This window comes from Ceratotherium simum, chromosome 5 (assembly GCF_057802395.1).
Source record: "Ceratotherium simum simum isolate JZ-2026a chromosome 5, ASM5780239v1, whole genome shotgun sequence".
NCBI lineage: Eukaryota > Metazoa > Chordata > Mammalia > Perissodactyla > Rhinocerotidae > Ceratotherium > Ceratotherium simum.
The window spans coordinates 5,163,986-5,184,786 of NC_141904.1; the positions used below are offsets into that span (position 1 = coordinate 5,163,986).

General features: G+C 35.4%; 1 protein-coding gene across 4 annotated transcripts in view; it reads right to left on the reverse strand.

Annotated features, from left to right (window-relative positions):
* RNF13 (ring finger protein 13) overlaps nucleotides 1-20,801 on the reverse strand; it is a 149,373-nt gene that overhangs the window by 66,984 nt on the left and 61,588 nt on the right. For all 4 annotated transcript variants that reach the window (XM_004419257.3, XM_087430402.1, XM_087430403.1 and 1 more), the window contains one exon: nucleotides 17,871-17,996. In XM_004419257.3, the coding sequence (XP_004419314.1) occupies nucleotides 17,871-17,996 (126 nt within the window). Of the gene's footprint in view, nucleotides 1-17,870; nucleotides 17,997-20,801 lie in introns of those variants that run through there.

Sequence of the window (20,801 nt, forward strand, 5' to 3'; positions counted from 1 at the left end):
CAATAAACCTGTCTAGTTCTAAAGAGGTAGAGACTAGCTGTGATCAGGCCCAAGAGTCATCAGCCCTTGGGAATTCAAATCTACCTCCACTACTTATTAGTGGGATAAACTTGGCAAATTATTCTTCTTCCTTAAGCCTCAGTTTCTCCAACTTTAAAATGAGAATGACACAGTATGTTTCTCATATATAAAAAATAGTTTTTAAAGGCTTAATACCATGCGTAACACAAAGAAATGAGTCAAATAAAAGCTATTCTTATTACTAGCTTCGTCATCAACTATGTCCTTTACAATTCCTTTCTAAAGCTCTGAAAGCATTAAAAATACCTCCAGCCTGAGCTGCTTGCTTTGCTTCTATCTAGCCTTTTAATCTTCCCAAAGCTAGTCTCCAAAACAGTAGCCTTTGCAGCATAAGAATATGCCTAATGTGTGGTAGAATGTTCTTACATGAAAGATCTGAAAAGTAGCCAAACATGTTACCACACTTCACTTTAACAGTAGCAATCTGTTTTAAATAAAAATAAACCCAGAACTAAGCTACTTATTGTATGACCTTTGGAGTACTGGTAAAAACGAAGGATCAGATCATTATTTGCATATTGGTTAAATAAAATGAAAATAGAGTAGGCAAATATATCTATATTATAGTTTTGAATACCTGAAATACTTTACAATACTTTCAAAACTAAATATATATATAGTTTTGAATACTTAATATGGTAAGAAACTCTTGAAATATGTCACCTTATGATCATTGCATAATGATAAGTCTCTCAAAGTGTTTCTTTATACTTATACTTCCAAAAAATAGGAAAATTAATCTTTTAAAATAATTTTTAGAAGGTCTAATATTAGTTCTGTTTTAGTTAACAGCATTATAATGATTCAAAACTCTACTGTAATTCAATAAAAATAAAACCTGGGGCAAGTTCCAAAGAATAAGGGAAAGCCCAAAGAGTCAAGGTCCCCAGAGTGAAAGGAAGGCTCAAGTATTCAGACAGACTCTGATCTGAATGCCTGGTAAGAGAAATGAGGCTCACGTATTCAACCCCAGTCAGGTCAGCTGGCTTCGCACAGAGTAAAATTCTCTTCTACAGTACCCTTGACTACTCTAAAACCACCCCACAAATGTAAGCTGGGTTTCCGAAAGAGACGATAATGTGGATTAATCGGAATAATTTTATCCTATCACTGAAAAAAACCTGAATCTGTAGGAGGTAAGAGTGCCTCAAGGAATTAATATTTTGTTCATTGTTCCAGCCTCTACAGCATCTGTTGAATAGCCTGACACAGAGTAGGCACTCGTTAAATATTACTTGAATGAATAAATGTATAAAATATATGCTTAAATTAATAGTTCACATGTATAACATTACAACATAGAGAGAAAATTAGCCCGAGATTTTTTTTAAAAACTAATTAAAATAGCATAAGTAGTTCACCGATACAGGACCTACTGTTCTAATATTAGAAATAATGGCAAGAAAATCAACCAGACAACAAAACTGTTATGACAAATGCTTTGCAGTCATGCAAGGAAAAGCCAATAATCAAGAAATAAGTTTACTATTTTTTGCCTATGTGTGCATGCTTTATTTTTAGGTGGAATTTGTTATCCAACTCACATTGAGAAAATGCCAGCCCCCACAGCCTCTTCCCATATATATTACTGCTTTCCAAGGGGAGAAAAAAAAAATCTCTTAAGAAAAGTATTATAGTTTCTAAGCCTTATTCCTTATTTATTACTTATATATTAATCTATTCCTATTCATTTTATCACCATAGCAGCACAGACTTCACTCAGCTTTTATTTAAACAAACTTGGTTGGGGTTGCTATTAGTTTTTGTGATGCTTTAAGGACCATTTTAACTGTTCCCAAATGCTAACCAAGTAATCAAGGAGAAAGGTTTCTTGCACACATCCAAAAAACAACTGTTTCCAGAGATATAATTTAAGAAATATAAATTTTATATCAAAAGCTGTTCTCTGCTAATATAAAACAAGTTTTATGTTTCTTTTTAAAGCGAACTAATGCACATGTCATTGAAATTACATGAGTTAACTTGTTTCCCTGCACAACACATATTTGTGAGCAAACATACAACATGTTACGACACAGAGAAAAGCAGTCTCAGGAACCAGGATAAAGAGTAAAAAAACGCAGTTCAGTTCAACAGTATTTATTGAGTTTACATAATGAGTGAGGTACTACTGTGTGTTGCGCACGATGCAGATCAAAGGTGAATCGGAAACGATCATTGTCCTCAAGAAGACCTCAGTACTCATGGGTATCTCCACAGGTCAGCTACTTTCCTGCCTCTCTATTTTGCTCATGCTATCATCTCTGCTTGGAACAGGCTTTGTCTTCTGAATGCCTATCCGGCCTTCAAATTCCACTATCTCCATGAAGCCTGACCTGTTCCACGGGCTGCCCCCAAGCACCCACATAGTTGCTTCCTGCTAGAGTATTTATATCAGGTTTTTTTCTATCCTTTTTTTTTTTTTTTTTTTGCTGAGGAAGACTGGCCCTGAACTAATATCTGTGCCCATCTTCCTCTGCTTTGTATGTGGGACACCACCACAGGATGGCTTGATGAGTGGTGCATAGGTCCGCACCTGGGATCTGAACCTGTGAACCCCAGGCCACCAAAGCAGAGCATGCGAAATTAACCACTACACCACTGGGCCAGCCCCTATTATTGGTTTTGTTACATTTTTTCTTAAAGATCTTATATAGTGCCTTACATTATACTCACGCATACAGGTACTATCCCATTTTCAAAACAAGCCCTCAGGGAGTCCTTAAATCTCCTGCAGTTGTCTATATGTGAACTTTTCTGGTAAGAAGGGACAAAGTAATCATCAAATTGTTAAGAACCATCAATATAAAGTAATGGATTTAAGACAATCTGCTGTGTGTAACTAAATCTGGCCATAAGATTCTTAAAACTGCACCAAGCAACTGAGGAGAAATGTTTTGTTCACACATCCAAAATGCAATTGTTTCCATAAATACAATATAAAATTATATCAATATCAAAAGCTGTTCTCTGCTAAGAAAATGATAAAATTCCTAAACTAGAAAACTTAGAAATCACTAAAATAGGAAGGAATTCTATGAACACAAGTGTGAATTCCAAAAAATAGAAACATGTTTTCAAAAATTTAACAAGAAGGCTTTCCCAAGGTTTTTGTTGTTGTTTTTATTGCTTTCTAAAACAGAGAAATTAAATCAAGAAACACATTAACATATGGACCAACAGGCTTATGAATACAAACAGGAAAAATATATCATGTTTATGAACTATAAAACTCATGTGTCAGTCAGATTAAATTACATTTTTAACTAAACAGCAGCTGGTATTTTTAAGAACACATGAGGCAGAAATAAAACCTAAACCATTTAGTAAGCATGTGCAAGGTTTCACATTCATAAAATGCAACCTCAAACACATGGTGTCAGATGGCGGCAAAGAACTCACAGATTCATGAATAAAGAGCATGCACGGCGAACAAACCTAAATTCCAAAACAGTCATCAAAACTAAAAACTGCACGAAAAAGCCTTCTGAATTACATTGCCAATCTGTCTTTTTATGGAGACTGATCAGAGCTATTAGCTCAAATTGTGGCAAATGCACTAAATATTTTACATCTAATCAACAAATTAGCTGCAACTAAATTATGTAGACAAGGTGGCACCTAACCAAAAGTTTTAAAGAAATATAGGACTGCTGGCTTGTTATTATAAATAGCTAGTAGGTCAGAAGATAGCAGATTGCTAATGGAAGAGCCTTCAACAAGATAGGTTCTAAAACGAACCCCGGAAATGACACAATAGTTCATCTTATTTCCAGACTGGGAAAACTGGTAGGTAATACTGACACAGACCTTGTAAGAAGAAAGAATTAATTGTGCTGTCAAGATGATCATGTGTAGAGATCTTTTAAGGGACACACAGGCATGAGGAGTTGGGGAAAGTGTTGATAGAGTACATATAACAAGGCTCCAGACCACAGGCTACATGCGCCTCTCTGAGCTGCTGCTTCACATACCTTGCCTCTAGACCTAACACAACTCTACAACGTAGATATGCTTTTCTGTATTTCAGAAAGAAGAAAAGATGGGTAAACAAAACTGCCCTAAGGTCACCCTTAGGCAGAACTGAGATTTGAACACAAATTTATCTAATTAGATAGAGAAGCCTGGGGTTTCCCAGTGAATCAGGATGATAACCAGGACTACTAGCCTTATTTAACATTTTACAAATGTCTGGGAAAAGGAATTGAACTGAGAAAGCATCAAGACTCAGACAACATTAATCTTAAAATCTTGTGGGCAAAATAAAACCTATATACAAAAGAGTATAAGCCAAGAAGAAAAGTGCTAAAATATTGTGGTAGAGTTTGTAGAAATTTAGAGGGGAAAAACCTATGGGCTAAAATTCATATGCCAGACTTTATGGGACCTGAAATACACTTCAACAAAAGGGAAGCGTGGGTTAACAGTGGAAAGAGTTGGGGGAAATTTCTCATATGAGAGGAAGAAAGAAATAACAAGACAAAAGGCAGGACCTAGCAAGGCATATTAAGAACAAAACAAAAAAACACAAAGAGTGACCTTACTAAGTAAGGAAGAGTATTACTGAAAGGAAGAACAGCAGAGGAGTTAAAAGCATAGACTCTCGGAACGAGATTACCTGGATTCAAATTCTGACTCTGTCATATACACGCTATATAAACTTGGGCAAGTAACTTAACTTTTGTAAAATAAGCATGATAATATACCCAACTTAAAGAGTTATCCTGAGGATTAAATGATTTAATACACGTAAAACACTTAAAATAGTACTTAGTGCCTGGCACATATTAAATAAGGGCTCGTTATGATTACTGTCACTGCTATTGGTTTTTATTGTTGCTGTTGGAGGGTCAGAGGCGAGGTGAGATAGGACAAAAAAGGATAGATTGTGCAGTACCTTGAAGGCCTTTCAGAAAAGCAGACCTGGGGTCTCCTCTGTCAAGGGTTCACAATAGGCACTTGAACAAAGGGTTGACACGGCTAAAGCAATGTTTTAGAACAATCTGGTAATGCTTAGATTGATATGGAGAGGAGAGACTGAAGATTTGGAAGCTGTTACAGCAAGGCAGGATGATGGCAATACTCCTATACTGACCTACTATTTCAACTCAATCCCTATCAAAATCCTGATGGCTTTTTTTTTTTTGGCAGAAATGGACAAGCTAGTCCTAAAATTCATATGGAAATTCAAGAGACCCAGAATAGTCAAGACAATATTGAAAAAGAACAAAGTTGGAGGACTCAAAATTCTCAATTTCAAAACCTCCTACAAAGCTAGAGTAATCAAGACAGTGTGCTACTGCATAAGAATACACATATAGACCAATGGAACAGAATTGAAATTAAGAAGGACACAATATTTCATATGTAGAATTCCTGTCAAAATTGTTTAACTTCCATCTAATCATGACACAAAAATCAGACGAATCCAAAGTGAGGGGCATTCTGTAAAACAACTAGCTTGGATTCTTCCAAAATATCAAAGTCACAAAAGATAAATACAGGATGGGGAAACTTGTGCATCTGACCATGATGGAGTAACTGATATGGATATGCCTTCCTTTGACAAATAACTAGAAAACTGGACAAAATTTATGAAACGGCTGCTTTCAAACACTGGACAACAGCCAGCACAGGACTGTGCTCCCTGAGAGAATGAAAACAAGGTAATGTCTACACATGTCCTGGCTTTCTGCCTGGAGAAACTTTGTGGACCATGGCCTAGCAGAGCAACACAGAGTAATGCAGAACACAGCAGTCTCACCAAGTTGTGGACACAGAGACCTGAGTTCAAGGAAGCTGAGGTGGCTCAAATTTGAATTTCCAAGTTAGAGTACTACAGAGAAGGTAAAGTACTTCAGGAATCTGCAAGGGGTCCCACTGCATCTTTGGCTGAATATAAAGATGTGTATGTATACAGTAAGACTCTATGAGTCTGGACAAACAACCCCATTGGGAAAAAAAAAAAAAACTATCGAGGAGCTTAAGATGAACCATTCCCAGGGCTCAAACAGGGCAGTTGGGAAAATTTCAAATTCTGACCAGCCAGAGAGGGGAGACTACCTTGAACTCCCAGGGCATTCAGAGGGTACCCTAAAAGGATCACAACTTAGTAGAACTAAAATAGTAGTTCTAGAGTAAAGGCTACTCTTGATCAACTTACACTTTAAAAACAAGCTTCAAAAGGACCAAGCTCAGCTGCAAGTAACTTAACTGCCAGTCAAAACAAAATTAAATGCTCTTTCAAGAAAGACAACAAAACCTAGACACTCAACAAACATAACACAGTGTCCAGCATCCAATCAAAATTACTAGACAGGCAAAGAAGCAGGAAAACATGACCTATAACCAGGAGTAAAATCAGTCAACAGAAACACACCCAGAAATGCCATGGATATGGAATTAGCAGACAAAGACTTTAAAACAGCTATTATAGTGGCCAGCCTGGTGGCATAGCGGTTAAGTTCGCACACTCTGCTTCAGCAGCATGGGGTTCACAGGTTCAGATCCAGGGCGCGCACGAACGCACCCCTTGTCAAGCCATGCTATGGCGGCATCCCATACAAAGTAGAGGAAGATGGGCATGGATGATAGCCCAGAGCCAATCTTCCTCAGCAAAAAGAGGAGGACTGGCATCAGATGTTAGCTCAGGGCTAATCTTCCTCACACACAAAAAAAAATAGCTATTATAGATAATCTATTATAATTATATTTATTTACAATAATATATAATATAAATTACATAAAATTATAAATTATGCTCAAGGATTTGAAAGAAAATATGAACATAACACTGAGAAAAATTGAAGCTACACACAAACACACACACACATACATTTTAAAAGATCCAAATGAAATTTCTAAAGAAGAAATATAGTATGTGTGAAATGAAAAGTTCATTGGATGGGCTTAACAAAAGATTAGATACTGTAGAAGAAATGATCAGTGAATCTAAAGACAAAGCAATAAAAATGATCTAAACTGAAACAGACATAGAAAGGCAGCAGAAAAAGGATCAAGAACTGTTGCAGATTAAAGGAGACATGAAAACTAACTCAATGTGTAATCTGTGATTGAATCCTGAAATGGTTAAAAACAAAACAGTATAAAGGATATTTTGAGGACAATTAGGAAATTTAAACATGTACAGTATATTATTAGATAGAATATACTATCTCAAAATATATATATAAGATATATACTCATACCCTATATTATTAGATATAGTACTTATTAATATTAAATTTCCTAAGTGTGATAACTGTGTTTTGTGGACATGTAGGAGAATGCTGCTGTGGGAAAGAGAGAATAACTAAGACATAAAAGATGGGGCTATTTTAAAATACTTTAAAACAAAACATTTGGGAATTACTAACAATGGTAACTTTAGCAGGATACCTATGTTTTCTTCTTTGTTATTATATAAACCACAAGAAGGTTTTGTCTTGAGAGTATTATTTTTTTTAATACCTATCTGGGTACTTTGACAACATGATATGTTTTAATCAACCCAACGTCACATAATTAACTTTAAACAGAATAATTTTCAACTGTAATGGTCCATTAATAAAATGACATGAATGTGGACTAATTTCACCATGTTATCAAAAAGATAATAAAAACAAAATCCTGCTGCACTTAAATGAAAATCACAATACTAGAAAACTAAATTTGTGATAATTTATATTTTAAAGTATTACCTTAAAAATTAATCCAAGATCAATTTTTCATGCTTCTTGGTAAAGACATTAATTATCAGAAAAGTAAGCCTGTTATCACCTTGAAAAACAGAGATGATAGAATAACATTTAGAGCATTTTGAATGCCAGACTTTATATTCCTTAAGGAAAGGAACTATCTTGTTTACTTATATATATATCTCAAGCCTAGAAGAATCTCTCTCACATAAATACCCGTTTAATCAAACTAAATCACAGCTAACGTAATTGTCTACCCAGCTCTACCCAGCAAGATATATGCCACAAAAATGAAATTCCCTTATATCTGTTGCTTACTTCCCCCTAAAAAATACGCCAAAAATTTTACTTCAATCATTGTGGATAAAAATTTTCCTAAAATATTTTGCATTTTCCGAGCTTTCTCAAGTAAAAGGCACCAAATGTGATTTGACCTTTTCCAGTGACTTGGGGCCATCATGAACATGCTTCCCCAGACCGTAGCTGGTTTTTCTCCTTAATGTTAAGTGTCAAATGTCACTTCCTCTCTCTCCGTGCTTACTACTAGTAGACGAGTAGACGAGTAGACTACTAGCAGTCACATGAGCCTTGCTCTACTCCCGTATTCTTTTCTATAGCAGAGAAACAAAGAAGGAAACCTGATAAAAATTCTATTCCTTAAAAAAATTAAGTATATAAAAGTTCCAAAAACTATCAGGAGAAGTATGGTTTCACTGCTGAAGCTTTGTGACATTTATCATGGTGGCACAAAGGCATGTCTCCTTCTCTTATTTCAGGTTATGTTCTGAGAGCGCTGACCTTTAGACAAATGGCATATTACAACTGTACATATTTATTTAGGCTTAGAGATAAGCTGAATTTATTTGTTTCATTAGAAAATATTTTTGGTAGGGCTGGTAAAACCTGTGTTTGTATGCAAAGCCATACTTATTTGTTTCAAGTATAGCAGAAAACAGAAGCCAGAATCCTTGGAACTTTAAAAATTAATTAAAGATTTTACGTTATGTTCCAGCAGCAGTATTTTAAGGTCAATCTTTGGTACATGGGAAAAAAATTTTTAAATATTGAGGGTAGCGAAAATTGTGGGTAGTAAAATAATTTAGTGGACCTGGGTGAACTTTTTTTTAAATAAAAAGAAATGTCATATAACGGAGTATTATAGATAGTATCAGTAAGTACTGTATCAAGAAACTTTACTATAGGCTGGGTGTCGTACATACACTGGGGCATGAGTAAAAACAAATTTCATATTGTGGGTTGCAGTCAAAAAAGTTTGAAACCCACTCATATAGTGAGTTCTTAATGTTCTGAAGGTTGTCTGCAATCAGAAAAGAGATTTGTGCTTTCCCATTCATTGTAACAATAATATTCTGCAACATACCAAGACAAAATCAAAGTCATTAGCTTATAGGTCTTTGAATGTGGCTGTTTCCAACGAAGTTTTAATATTGTATCTGACACATAATTAGTACTAAAGATTAAAACTAAGAATAATCTTTTTTCTCAGTGACATTAAGAAAACCCAAATAAACGTTTATGTGCAGCTATTTCCTCTGCTGGCTATTAGTTTGAAATAAACATGCTTTTTCAAAAAAAACTTTTACTTTGTAATGAACTATACCAGTTAAAATAAACTACATTAGTTTAAATTGCCTAAATATTTAATTTTCAGAATTGCAATTTAAGATTAACAAAGGTAACCATAAAATATTCTCTAGTTACCTATGTATACTAAACTGCATATTAAAATGAAGGATGTGGGCCGGCCCCGTGGCTTAGCGGTTAAGTACGCGCGCTCCGCTGCTGGCGGCCCCGGTTCGGATCCCGGGGGAGCACCGACGCACCGCATCTCCGGCCATGCTGAGGCTGCGTCCCACATACAGCAACTGGAAGGATGTGCAGCTATGACATACAACTATCTGCTGGGGCTTTGGGGGGAAAAAATAAATAAATAAATTCTTTAAAAAAAAAAATGAAGGATCTAATCTAAGTTCCTATTTTTTGGATACTGATAGGATTTATATTCCAATCAAATCATAATTATATGATTTCTGATACTAATACCGCAGAAGTTCCATTTCAACCCACCTACCACTAGGAAAAAAGCTTGTTGGAAAAACTTTTTGTGCAACAAAAGTATAACTCTCTGAATCTGCTATCAGCTTTCTAGGAATTTCCAAGTAATGACAGGGATTTATACTGCATTCGAAAAATAACCCCCGGAGCAATACGGCCAGAATTCTGATGCTCAGCTCCACCATGACAGGTCTCTGAATATTCTCCTCCCTTTCCTGTCTATTCATTTTCAAGTTCTAGGCACTGCACTAAAGGCTCAGCACACAGAACTGTTTAAAACAGAGGCTCTACTCCCAAGAAGCTGAAGTGAGAAAAGATATACTCGAGGGTTTTTTAGGCCAGAATCAAGTGAGAGGGAAAGAAAATAATATTATAGAGCAAAAGAGAATCTACTTTAGTAAAGAAATAGGAAATGCACAGTACTGATGGGATTTGCTCTGTCCTTAGCAAAGAATCTTTCCCATCGCAAGCTTCTTCCAACACACGACAGAAAATGAGCACCTTTAACGAGCCATCACTTTATGGTACACTTAACATCACTTTATTAAAACATTTGAAATTATCGTAAAAATATTCCAAATAGGAAGTTCTCTCATGAACATCAGATATTAATACTAGTTTAATATGATCTGTAGATGGAATAAAATCTAAAAGATAAACAATTTACCTGATAAAGTCTTTAATGAAGTTTGGTTAAAGTAATTAACATTAACTAACATTAGTAACAGGTCTCTCAAGCTGAATAGTGAGTACTCAGATATTCATTTTACTATTATTTAAATTGTACATACATACGTTATGAATACTTTTTCTTAGTATGCTATGTTTCAAAACACAAAAAGGTAAAAAGTCAGAACAAAAAAGAAAACACAGCGTAACACAGACACTGAGTGGTTTTGGAGCCCGGCCTCTTCTGCCCACCCCGGCTACACCCTAGGTGTTGGCAATTCCAGCAATCTGAGACAACCGCAGCTTCACTTGACTGCCCAAACTCTACAAGACCTCCATGGATCCTCTGCAGAAAATGTAGTCTAACTCTGCTTCCGAATCTTTCCAAATGCCAACTGAAAAAATTCTCTGGAAAATGGATTTCTTTTCTTTCAGAATTGCCAACATAAAGCAACAGTTAACTCATCCATCAGCCTGGGCGCTACCTCCCCTTTCTCCCAACGCAGATGTCTAACACAAGAGAAAAAGCTGTTTTCTCTATAAGGAAAAGAAATGAAGTAAAGAAATTAATGGGGGACTTAGAGAACAGAGATAGTTTTCAACATCTGGCTATGATCTTCCTTTTTTGTCTGAAGAAATTAAGAAGTAGAATCTTTCTCAGGTGATCAAAGCAACGCAGAAGAGAATGCAGCAACAGCAGAGGATTCAGGTGCGAGTGTAAAAACCATTCATTCTACCTGCAGGACAAAAATTCCTGGAAATGTCATGGTCGGGAATAATCAATTGTGGAAACAGATCCAGAACTGTGGAGCACTCCTGCCAAGATTAAATCCCATTCTAACGCCATTCTTTCCTACATGTTATTTTAGGATTCCTACAGGCCGTGTGGGCAGAGCTGCTCCACAAAAGAGAGCCCTAAGCTCTAACGACATTTTCACTCTCATTCATAGGAAGAATTCAGGGATATAAGCCGTCTTTTGCTTTCTCTTTAGATCCCTTCGTTGCTCCTTACCTAGACAGTCTTCATTTAGTGTATCTGAGTAACTTGAATATCTTGATTTTGAAGGAAAAGAATGTGTGAGGAAGAGATATGTAAATAAAGTTACCGGCATTACACTGCTTCATTAGGTTAGGGTAAAGTACATGAAATTTACTATTTTTCAGCTTTTTCCTTTCATTAAATATTACTTTCCTGGTAAAAGAAGAGAATTTTGCTTTGTTGTTTTAATATTGAATAAATTTGTGTATAAAAGAAACTAATTATTAAGAGGCAGATGTGTTTATCAATTAAAGGGTGGAAGAAAGGAACAAACGAATAAATTAACGAACTAGTAGTACAACGTTGTCTGAACCACATATGGATAGAAATGTTTCCACCCACCGAGTATCCTTGAACATGTTCCTTTAGTGGAATCTTGTAAATATGATTCTGAAGTAGATTAATAACAGATGCCATAAATTAGTTCTAGAAATATAGAAAAGTGTAGGAAAAATTAAATAATGATATTAAATGACTTCAAGATAATTTGCAGAATTTAATTTATACTCAAGGTCATATCTACTTGCTTAGCACTACTGAAATAAAAGTGCCATTCTGGGAATACCATGTAATGTATCAGCCTGGAGGCCTGAGAGAAGATAATGAAAGGTAAACCTAGAAAAAAAACTGGAGGACTATTTTGTAAGATGATAAAATTTCACACACAAAAATTTTTTTTATTATTTATTTATTATGATGATGATAAGGTCCCCCAAATAATCCAAAAAATGTTTATGGTAATTTTTTAAAATTCTCATAAAACATTTGGACCTAGAGAAAAATGTCTGTGGGATAAACAAATATCTAGATTTAGAAATACTTCCAAGAACATTAAGTGAAATGAACATGAAGCCAATAGAAGGTTCCAATAATACTGTTTATTTCCTAATCCAGTTAAATTTAACTATAAACCCTTAGGGTTTTCTAAATTAGTTCATTCAGCAAATATTTATTAATCATCTACCAAGTGCCATACAATGTATTAGGCACTAGAACTACAGAATCTAAAACATTATCTTTTCCTTCACAGAGATTCACATGGGATTAAACAAGTAACACATAAAAGAAGAAGTGATCTATTATGCCTTGGAGAAAATTAGGAAAGGTTTCGGACAGGAGATGATAACTTCATTTTAGACCTAAAATAAAAAGGGATTTCCCAGACAGACAAGCAGAGGGAGGATATTCCAAATGAAGGACATAGTAGAAAACAAGACAGAGGGAGAAAGACTGTTCAGCGTACATGGAGACTTGTAAAGTCTTGAAGGTTAAGGTGAGAAGACAGGCTAAGTACAGGGAGAGAGGCAGAAGTCAGGTAAAGCAGGGGTATGAACCCCAGCTTAGTTTTGTAAAAGTCACATTCCAACAGAAAATGAGTACCAACACATCATTTACAATCCAAATGCAACTCCATCCACGCCAACAAAAAACAAAGGTGGAGGGAATAACATCTACGTTCTTTCAGCCTCCTGATAACTGGCCTATATGGCTTTGCAGCGCACTTTTTCAAAAATAATCATTAGAGCATAAAATGGTAATAAAATTTGGCAGAAGTACATGCACTACACCATTTCTGTTTAGCAAGCTTGCCTAGAGTTCAGTTAAAATAAAGTAAATTGCCTATTCAAAGAAATTGTTAACCTAGCATTAAAACCATATGGTAGAAATATCTTGGACTGCAATAACAATGGACATATTTCTGATAACTAATCTTTATTTGGTTATAAACACAGAAATTTGTGTAGTTCTGAAAAGATCTATTTTACGTGATTACATATTTTTACAATTTTTAAAAAATGTCATATTTCCCACTGGGATGTCAATTCAAGTCTTCTGAGAACTCTCTGCCTCAAAACGCTACAAAGTCATTTTTCTAATTGAAAGATTTAAGATAGCCTTAATTTATTTACCAATGAGCCCTTTTTTAACTTCAAATACCCATCAAAAACTAACATTTTCAAACAGTTATATTTTGTCACAGTAAAGAACAGCATTGTACAAAGATTAACAAAATAACACTGTTTTGCTTTTCCTCTAAAGAGCAGTGTTTTTCAGAGGATACAGTTTTTGTCAGTGTGAGTAAAAGTGATTGTTTTGAGAATAAGCAGCTGGCATGTAATCAGTAGCTGTTCCTACTGGCCTTCTGGACATCCCACATGTCCAAATACTGATTATGAGCCTGGGTTTTGCTGCATCTTTTCAGGGCAAGACAGATTAAAAGGCTCAAATGTGCTTCTTTCGACAAAAGATAAAAAATTAAAACAGTGCTCTCTCTATTTTAGAATGTTATGAACAATGCAATTTCCTACCCTCCAAAAATTGCTAATTGCATTTCTGCTGTCTTATTGGCTATCGCTGAGTCACAAACACTTGGGATAGTTTGTATACGGAAAATCTGCCATTTTCTTTATTGTAGCACACAACTTTCACGTCATCATTTACTTTTAAGGAAGAAATAAGAGAAGTCTAGTTCTCTTTAATTATAGTACAATTCACCTTCAAACAAAATCTTAACAATTACAAAAAGTAAACCCTGAAATACTCACCACCATTAATCATTTGAAATACCTTGATAAAATTTTATTTCTACTTCCTTTCTCTTCTGCTGTCTACAATGGAAAGGGTTCCTTTCTGCAAGGACAGCTTTGTAAAATAGAGCCAATTCTCATTTGTCTGAGATAATCTGGGTTTCACTTTGGATAGAAGGCATGGAAAAAAAATAAATAACCTTGCAACTACTACCAGCTGCAGCACTCTGTATGGTGCTGAATTAAGCTTTTCTAATACTCAGGCCCAGGATGCTACATCAAGAATAAGGAAATTAGTTCTTTTTCTAACTATTTTCTTAAGCCAACGCATTCATACAAAATTGTGTATATATATGAATGAACCACTATTGATGATCTACAAAGAGCTATTTATTTGCAATCCAGAAAAGAAGTACTGTACAAACATTGTAAATGATTAGGTTCCACAACATACCTAATACAAAACCATATATAATCATCAATTTGGAAGCCCAGAGAATACAGGCATAGATTTCTGATCTGAAGATTATAGCTAATAAAGCTAACAGTCTCTCTACCAGTGACCACTCTTAGAAGGGAAATTCTCTTTGGGAAGAGATTCCAGTTGTTTTTCCAATAACCATCATGAATTTATCCTTATCTATTCACACTACCTTGACTGGTGATCCATAATTCTTACTCGTATATATTTAAGAAACTTATATTTTATACATTACACATTGGCATGACTAAACTGTCCTTCATAAGAGAAATTAGAAATTTTGCACATCAACTGACACTGAGTTACTATATCACAGTGTGACTTATAAGCCAATAATTTAGCTTCTGAAAGGTCAGTGTGATGGTTACTTTTATGTGTCAACTTGACTAGACTAAGAGATGCCCAGAAAGCTGGCAAAACATTATCTTGGGATGTGTCTGTGAGGGGATTCTGGAAGAAAGTGGCATTTGATTTAGTAGACTGAGTCAAGAAGATCCACCCTCAGCAATGTGGGCAGGCACCATCCAATTCATTGAGGACCCAAACAGAACAAAAGGCAAAGGGAGGGCGAATTCCCTCTCTCCCCCTGACATCTACCTCTTCCTGCCCTCAGACATCAGACCTCTTGGGTCTGGGGCCTTTGGACTCCAGGACTTACACCATCAGCTCCCCTGGTTCACAGGTCTGTGGACCTGGACTGAATTACAGACCTGGCTTTCCTGGGTCTCCAGCTTGCACACAGCAGACTGTGGGACTTCTTGGCCTAATACAGTCAGCATCTTTGCCGTCTTCACTGTTCTATTTTAAAACAATGCTAAAAAGTGTAAAACATCAACGGCTAATACCTATTGCCTACTTACTGCGTGCAAGGCACTGCTGGATAAGCATTTAACACTGATTATTTCATTTGAACCTCATAACAATCCTACGATCTAGGGAATATTATAGTTGCTATTTTATAGATAAAGAAATTGAGACACACAGAGGCAAAATAACTTGCCCAAGATCACACTGCTAATAAATGATAAAGATGAGATTCAAATGTATGTGGCCTGTTTCCAGACCTTGATTAAAATCAATGTGTCTCCTCTATAAACTGATGTCGCACAAATTTAATACAACTGAGACAAAGACAGAAATAGCCTTACATGGCTATAATGTACTCTGCTGTTTATTTGTGAGGGAAAAAAGAATGAAGTTAAAGAACATGTACAACAGACTAGAATCCTATCCACTAAGACTATGTCTACATGATAAGATATAATAATGGGAAATTTTTTAACATTTTCCTTTCTAAGATGAAAATCCTCAATTTAAACGGTTTTACATGTACATGTTTTCAAAGAATGCATTATACACATAAGCAAAAGGCTTACTACTAAGCCTTTTGATTTAACAAACGTTTATTGCTCTCCTACTATGCACTATGATACAAGTTAGACGTATAAATATAATTAAAACTTGACCTCTGAACACAGTAAACTCACATATATGTGAAATATATATAATAAAAAAATAATGTGATAAAGAGCAATAAAGGAGGTATTTACAAAGTGGAAGGGCGGCACACCGAGCTAGAATGACTGCTCTGCCAGAGAGAGGTAAGAGGAAAAGTACAGCTTCCAGAGGAGTGAACATCCTCAGCTGGCACTTATATGATGAAACAGTCAGAAATACAGGTGGTAGAGGACAGAGATCTTAAACAGAGAAAATAGTACGTAAAGGCACAAAGGTGTAGTCAGCATGGCATAGCAAGTTGCGAAACTTGAAGTAGTGGTGTGGCTGCAGCATGAGGTTCAAGGCAGTGGAAAGAGATGACCTGGCGTAACAGCTAAATCATGAAACTCCATTAGAAGTACTGAGACTCACGATGACGATCCACTAACAGGACAGGAGGACTAACAAGCCTACCTATTCACTTCTGAGCTGTGTTTTCACCATCAAAAATAAATACTCAATCACACTATTTCCCTAAAATTTGCAGTGAACCACCTCCCATCCCCAGCTAAAAAAGAAAGTTATTTAAAAAAAAAAAACATATTCTAGTTTCCAGTTACCAAAGACTGGACTGAGCCAAAAATTACACAGCATAATAGTGCAATAAACCTCGGAATCAGCAGACTTGGTTTACTTTTAATTTCTTAGTGGCAAGAAGTTAATGAAATATTACAATAATATTTCATTTTTGTTGAAATAATCTGCAATTATTATAGTTTAGTTCTAGATCAACTATTACAATGGTTTAAATTTAAACTACTATAAAAGATATAACAAATAACTTTGAAGAGCAAGAAATCTACTATACTTGACTTCAAGCTCTAATTTATTCCCCATCTAAAGGCAATTGAGAGTTTACATTTGGAACTAATACGCAATAGTAGCAATACCCACCATTTGCAAAGTGCTCTACATTTTCAAAGTCCTTTACAGTTATTATCTTATTCCTTTAATAAGTTTATTATGGAGGTGTCATGTCTTTCATGAAATGAAAGGAGCACAGACAAAATTCAGTCCTTTCCTACTGAACAGATAATCATCTAAGATCAAGCAATGGCAAGTACATGAAACAATATCCCGTGTCTATTCTCTAAGATACATGCAAGATACTCCACAAAACTCAGGTCTGAGGTAGTCCAGTAAAAGTAACATCCAGGCTTATTTTTATGCAAGCCTCAATGTGGCTCTTCTGCCAAGGGCAACCCAAAAACAGGTTTGTAAAGACTATTAAAGTATCAAAAAACCATACCTTTAGAGCAGCACTGATGATCATGAGGGAGGTCCTATAGCAAAGTTTGTTTTACTACCTGAAATGCCAGCTTAAGCCACTCCAGAGAGACAAACTTTAACAGGTGACAGAGTCAGCTTATTATAAAAGAGAAACCCAAGTGTCAACACGGATATGGATATAGGTGTAGCATTGACACCGGAAGGGTGAAAGCATAAAACTAAAGGTTGACGGTTCCATTCCCAGGTTAGATCAAGCAAGATTCCACTATTAAACCACAGTTCCAGATGCCCAACAACCATCTGAAAATTCTTAGAACCAACAGTAATTATTTATATCCTAGTCAATTTGCTTCTTTAGAGTAAATTTTGTAGCAATGAGTAAGACTTCAGTAAACCTGCTCCTGTCTTTCTTGCCTTCACTATCTCCTCATTTGCCTTTTGTCCTCACTCCTTTCTTTTTTAATCTGAACGAATTGTGTAAACTTTCTTAAATCCTTTCTGAAACAAGGGAGAATTTTAAGTTAGATAACTAAACAAACAGTAACAAAAAAAATGAAGAAAGCAAACATTACCTTTACATCAAAATTACAATCAAGTCTTCTAATTAACACGATGAAAGTGGCAGATGAATTGTCCTTCAGTGGTGGAGGCACTATGGGTTCACAGGCATTCTCTGGTTTTGAGTTAATCAAAAAACCCTGAAAAAGAATTGGCAATAAGTTTATTCTCTGTTAAACTCAAAAAATCAATTCAACTTACTTCTACAAACATCTTTTGAATTTGTTTCATGTGTTTTGCATTGGGCTAGATGCATTATCTGGCAGCCACAACAATTCCTACCCTCCAACTGCTCACAATCCCAGAACCTCTAGAGTAGTATTTCGTTTCATAAGCATTTAGTTTTTTAAAGTAACTTCCATTTTTACTATGAAAATTAAAAAAAAAAAATCGTGCATAAGCCCACCACCCCAAGACAACCACTGTTAGCATGATGGTATATTTTCTAACAATGATCGACATTTCCAAACCAAGCAAATAATTTTTTTTAAATTAACTTATAAATTTCTTTCATGTTATTAACAATGAAAATGCATAGCATTTCTAGGAATTTATTCTCTAGAAATACTAGCCTGAATATATAAAGGTACATGCAGATAGATGTTCCCTGCTACATTGATTTTAACAGCAAAAACTGGAAATCATGCACATCAATAAGGCAGCCATTTAAAAAAATTATAGTATATTCATACAACAGAAAAATAACGGAGCCATTAAAAAGAATGAAGTAAATCTATAAATACTAAATTGGAAAGATGTCCACAACATAACTATTAATTTAAAAAGAAAATAGCCAAGTTATGTTCCCAGAAATACAGGATGGTTTTACATCAGAAAACGTATTAATATAAAATGTTATATTAATAGATTAACACAGAAAAACCAAATGACTCTCTCAACAGATGTAAAACACTGAATAAGCACATAAAAAGATGTTCAAATTCATTAAATTCATTTATAAGAAGAAATGAGCAATTAAAGCTATGACACAGTGCCTTAACAATAGTCCTGTACGGCGTGTGAACTGCTCACACCAACCATCTATTCCACAGGATTTGGCAATTTCTCCTGCCTTAAGTTGCATTGCTGGGCTTGTGATAGGGAATGCTTTTGCACGTGTTTCAGGAATAAAATACATCACACTTTCATTTACTCATAGAATAGCTCCCCTTCTTGATTCCATTAAGCACTTGGTTTTCACTTGCACGGAAACAGAACTGTGGTTATCCTTACAATAATAAATATTTCACTCATGTTATATTTACATCCTGCTGCCTTTTCTGTGCCTTTTTGCACACAAATTAACTTTTTGCTTTAATGCCAGATCACATGAAGTAGTCCCCCCTTATTTGTGGTTTCACTTTCCACAGTTTCGGTTACCTGTGGTCAGAAAATATTGAACGGAAAATTCCAGAAATAAACAATTTATAAGTTTTAGATTGTGCACCACTCTGAGTAGCATGATGAAATCTCATGCAGTCCTGCTCCACCTCATTCAGGATGTAAATCATTCCTTTGTCCAGCGTATTTATGCTGTATGCGCCATCCATTACCCACTCAGTAGCCGGCTCATTATCAGATCAACTGTCATGGTATCGCAGTGCTTGTGTTCAAGTAATCCTTATTTTACTTAATAATGGCCCCAAAGTGCAAGAATAGTGATGGTGGCAACTCAGATATGCCAAAGAGAAGCCAATAAAGCGCTTCCTTTAAGTAAAAAGGTAAAAGTTCTTGACTTACTAAGAAAAGAAAAAAATCGTATGTCGAGGTTGCTAAGATCTACAGTAACTTTTATTAAGTATATTGTTATAATTTTTCCATTTTTAGTTATTATTGTTAATCTCTTACTGTGCCTAATTTATAAATTAAACTTTATCACAGGAATGTATAAACAGGAAAAAACAGTATATATAGGGTTTACTATCTGCAGTTTCAGGCATCCAGTGGGGGGTCTTGGAACGTATCCCCAACGGATAAGGAGGGACTACTGCAGTGCAGTTCAAGACACTTATAACAGCAATTAAACTCAATCCATATAATACCAACAAGGCATATAACTCAACTGAAGTGAAGACAATATGAACGGCCAAATTTCCCATGTCCAGGTGATGACAGCTCCATCATGACTGCCACCTGGCGGACAGCAATTGAAACATATCCCAATTTCTAAAGAGATGTTAAAATATGGGGTAATAAAATGAACCTTAGAATCAATAAATTTATGCTATGTACCGACACAAAAAAGGGTCTACAAGTGGAACTGCGAAAGGGTATTTGCCTTTTAATCATTTCCGTATTGTTGAATCCGTTATGAGAAGCCTGTATTATTTTTAAACTTAAGAAAATTTACAAAAATCAAATACACATAAGCTAAAAGTCCAGAAAAACAATCTATTTGCATTAATGGAAAACTGACTGAAGCCTTTAAAAAAAAAACAGGTCTTAAAACACCATATGATTTCTCTCATGTGTGGAAGATAAACTAACACATGGACAAAGAGAACAGATTAGAGGTTACCGGGGGGAGGGGGTCAGGGGTGGGCACAAGGGGTGAAGGGGCACATTTATATGGTGAGTGACAAATAATAATGTACAACTGAAATTTCACAGTTATAAACTATTATGACCTCAATAAAATTTTTAAAACCAGGTCTTAAATTATTAAATATTATCTTTCCTGTGGATGCTAAAACGAATAACTTGCTAAATAGCTTACAAATTCCTATCCTTCCCTCAGATGTGAGTCACTTAAAACTAAGTGCAAATTTACTTTGTTTCATCCACAAAGTCTACAAGGTAGTATAATAGGCTTTGTCAATTAATTTGACAGAACTCTCTGGTCCTTTAAATAAGAGTGGCCAAGAAACAAATACTTCAAATGATGAAGATGTCAACAGAATCTTTCTGTCATAATTTTTACATTCAAACATAGACCAAAAAGAGTT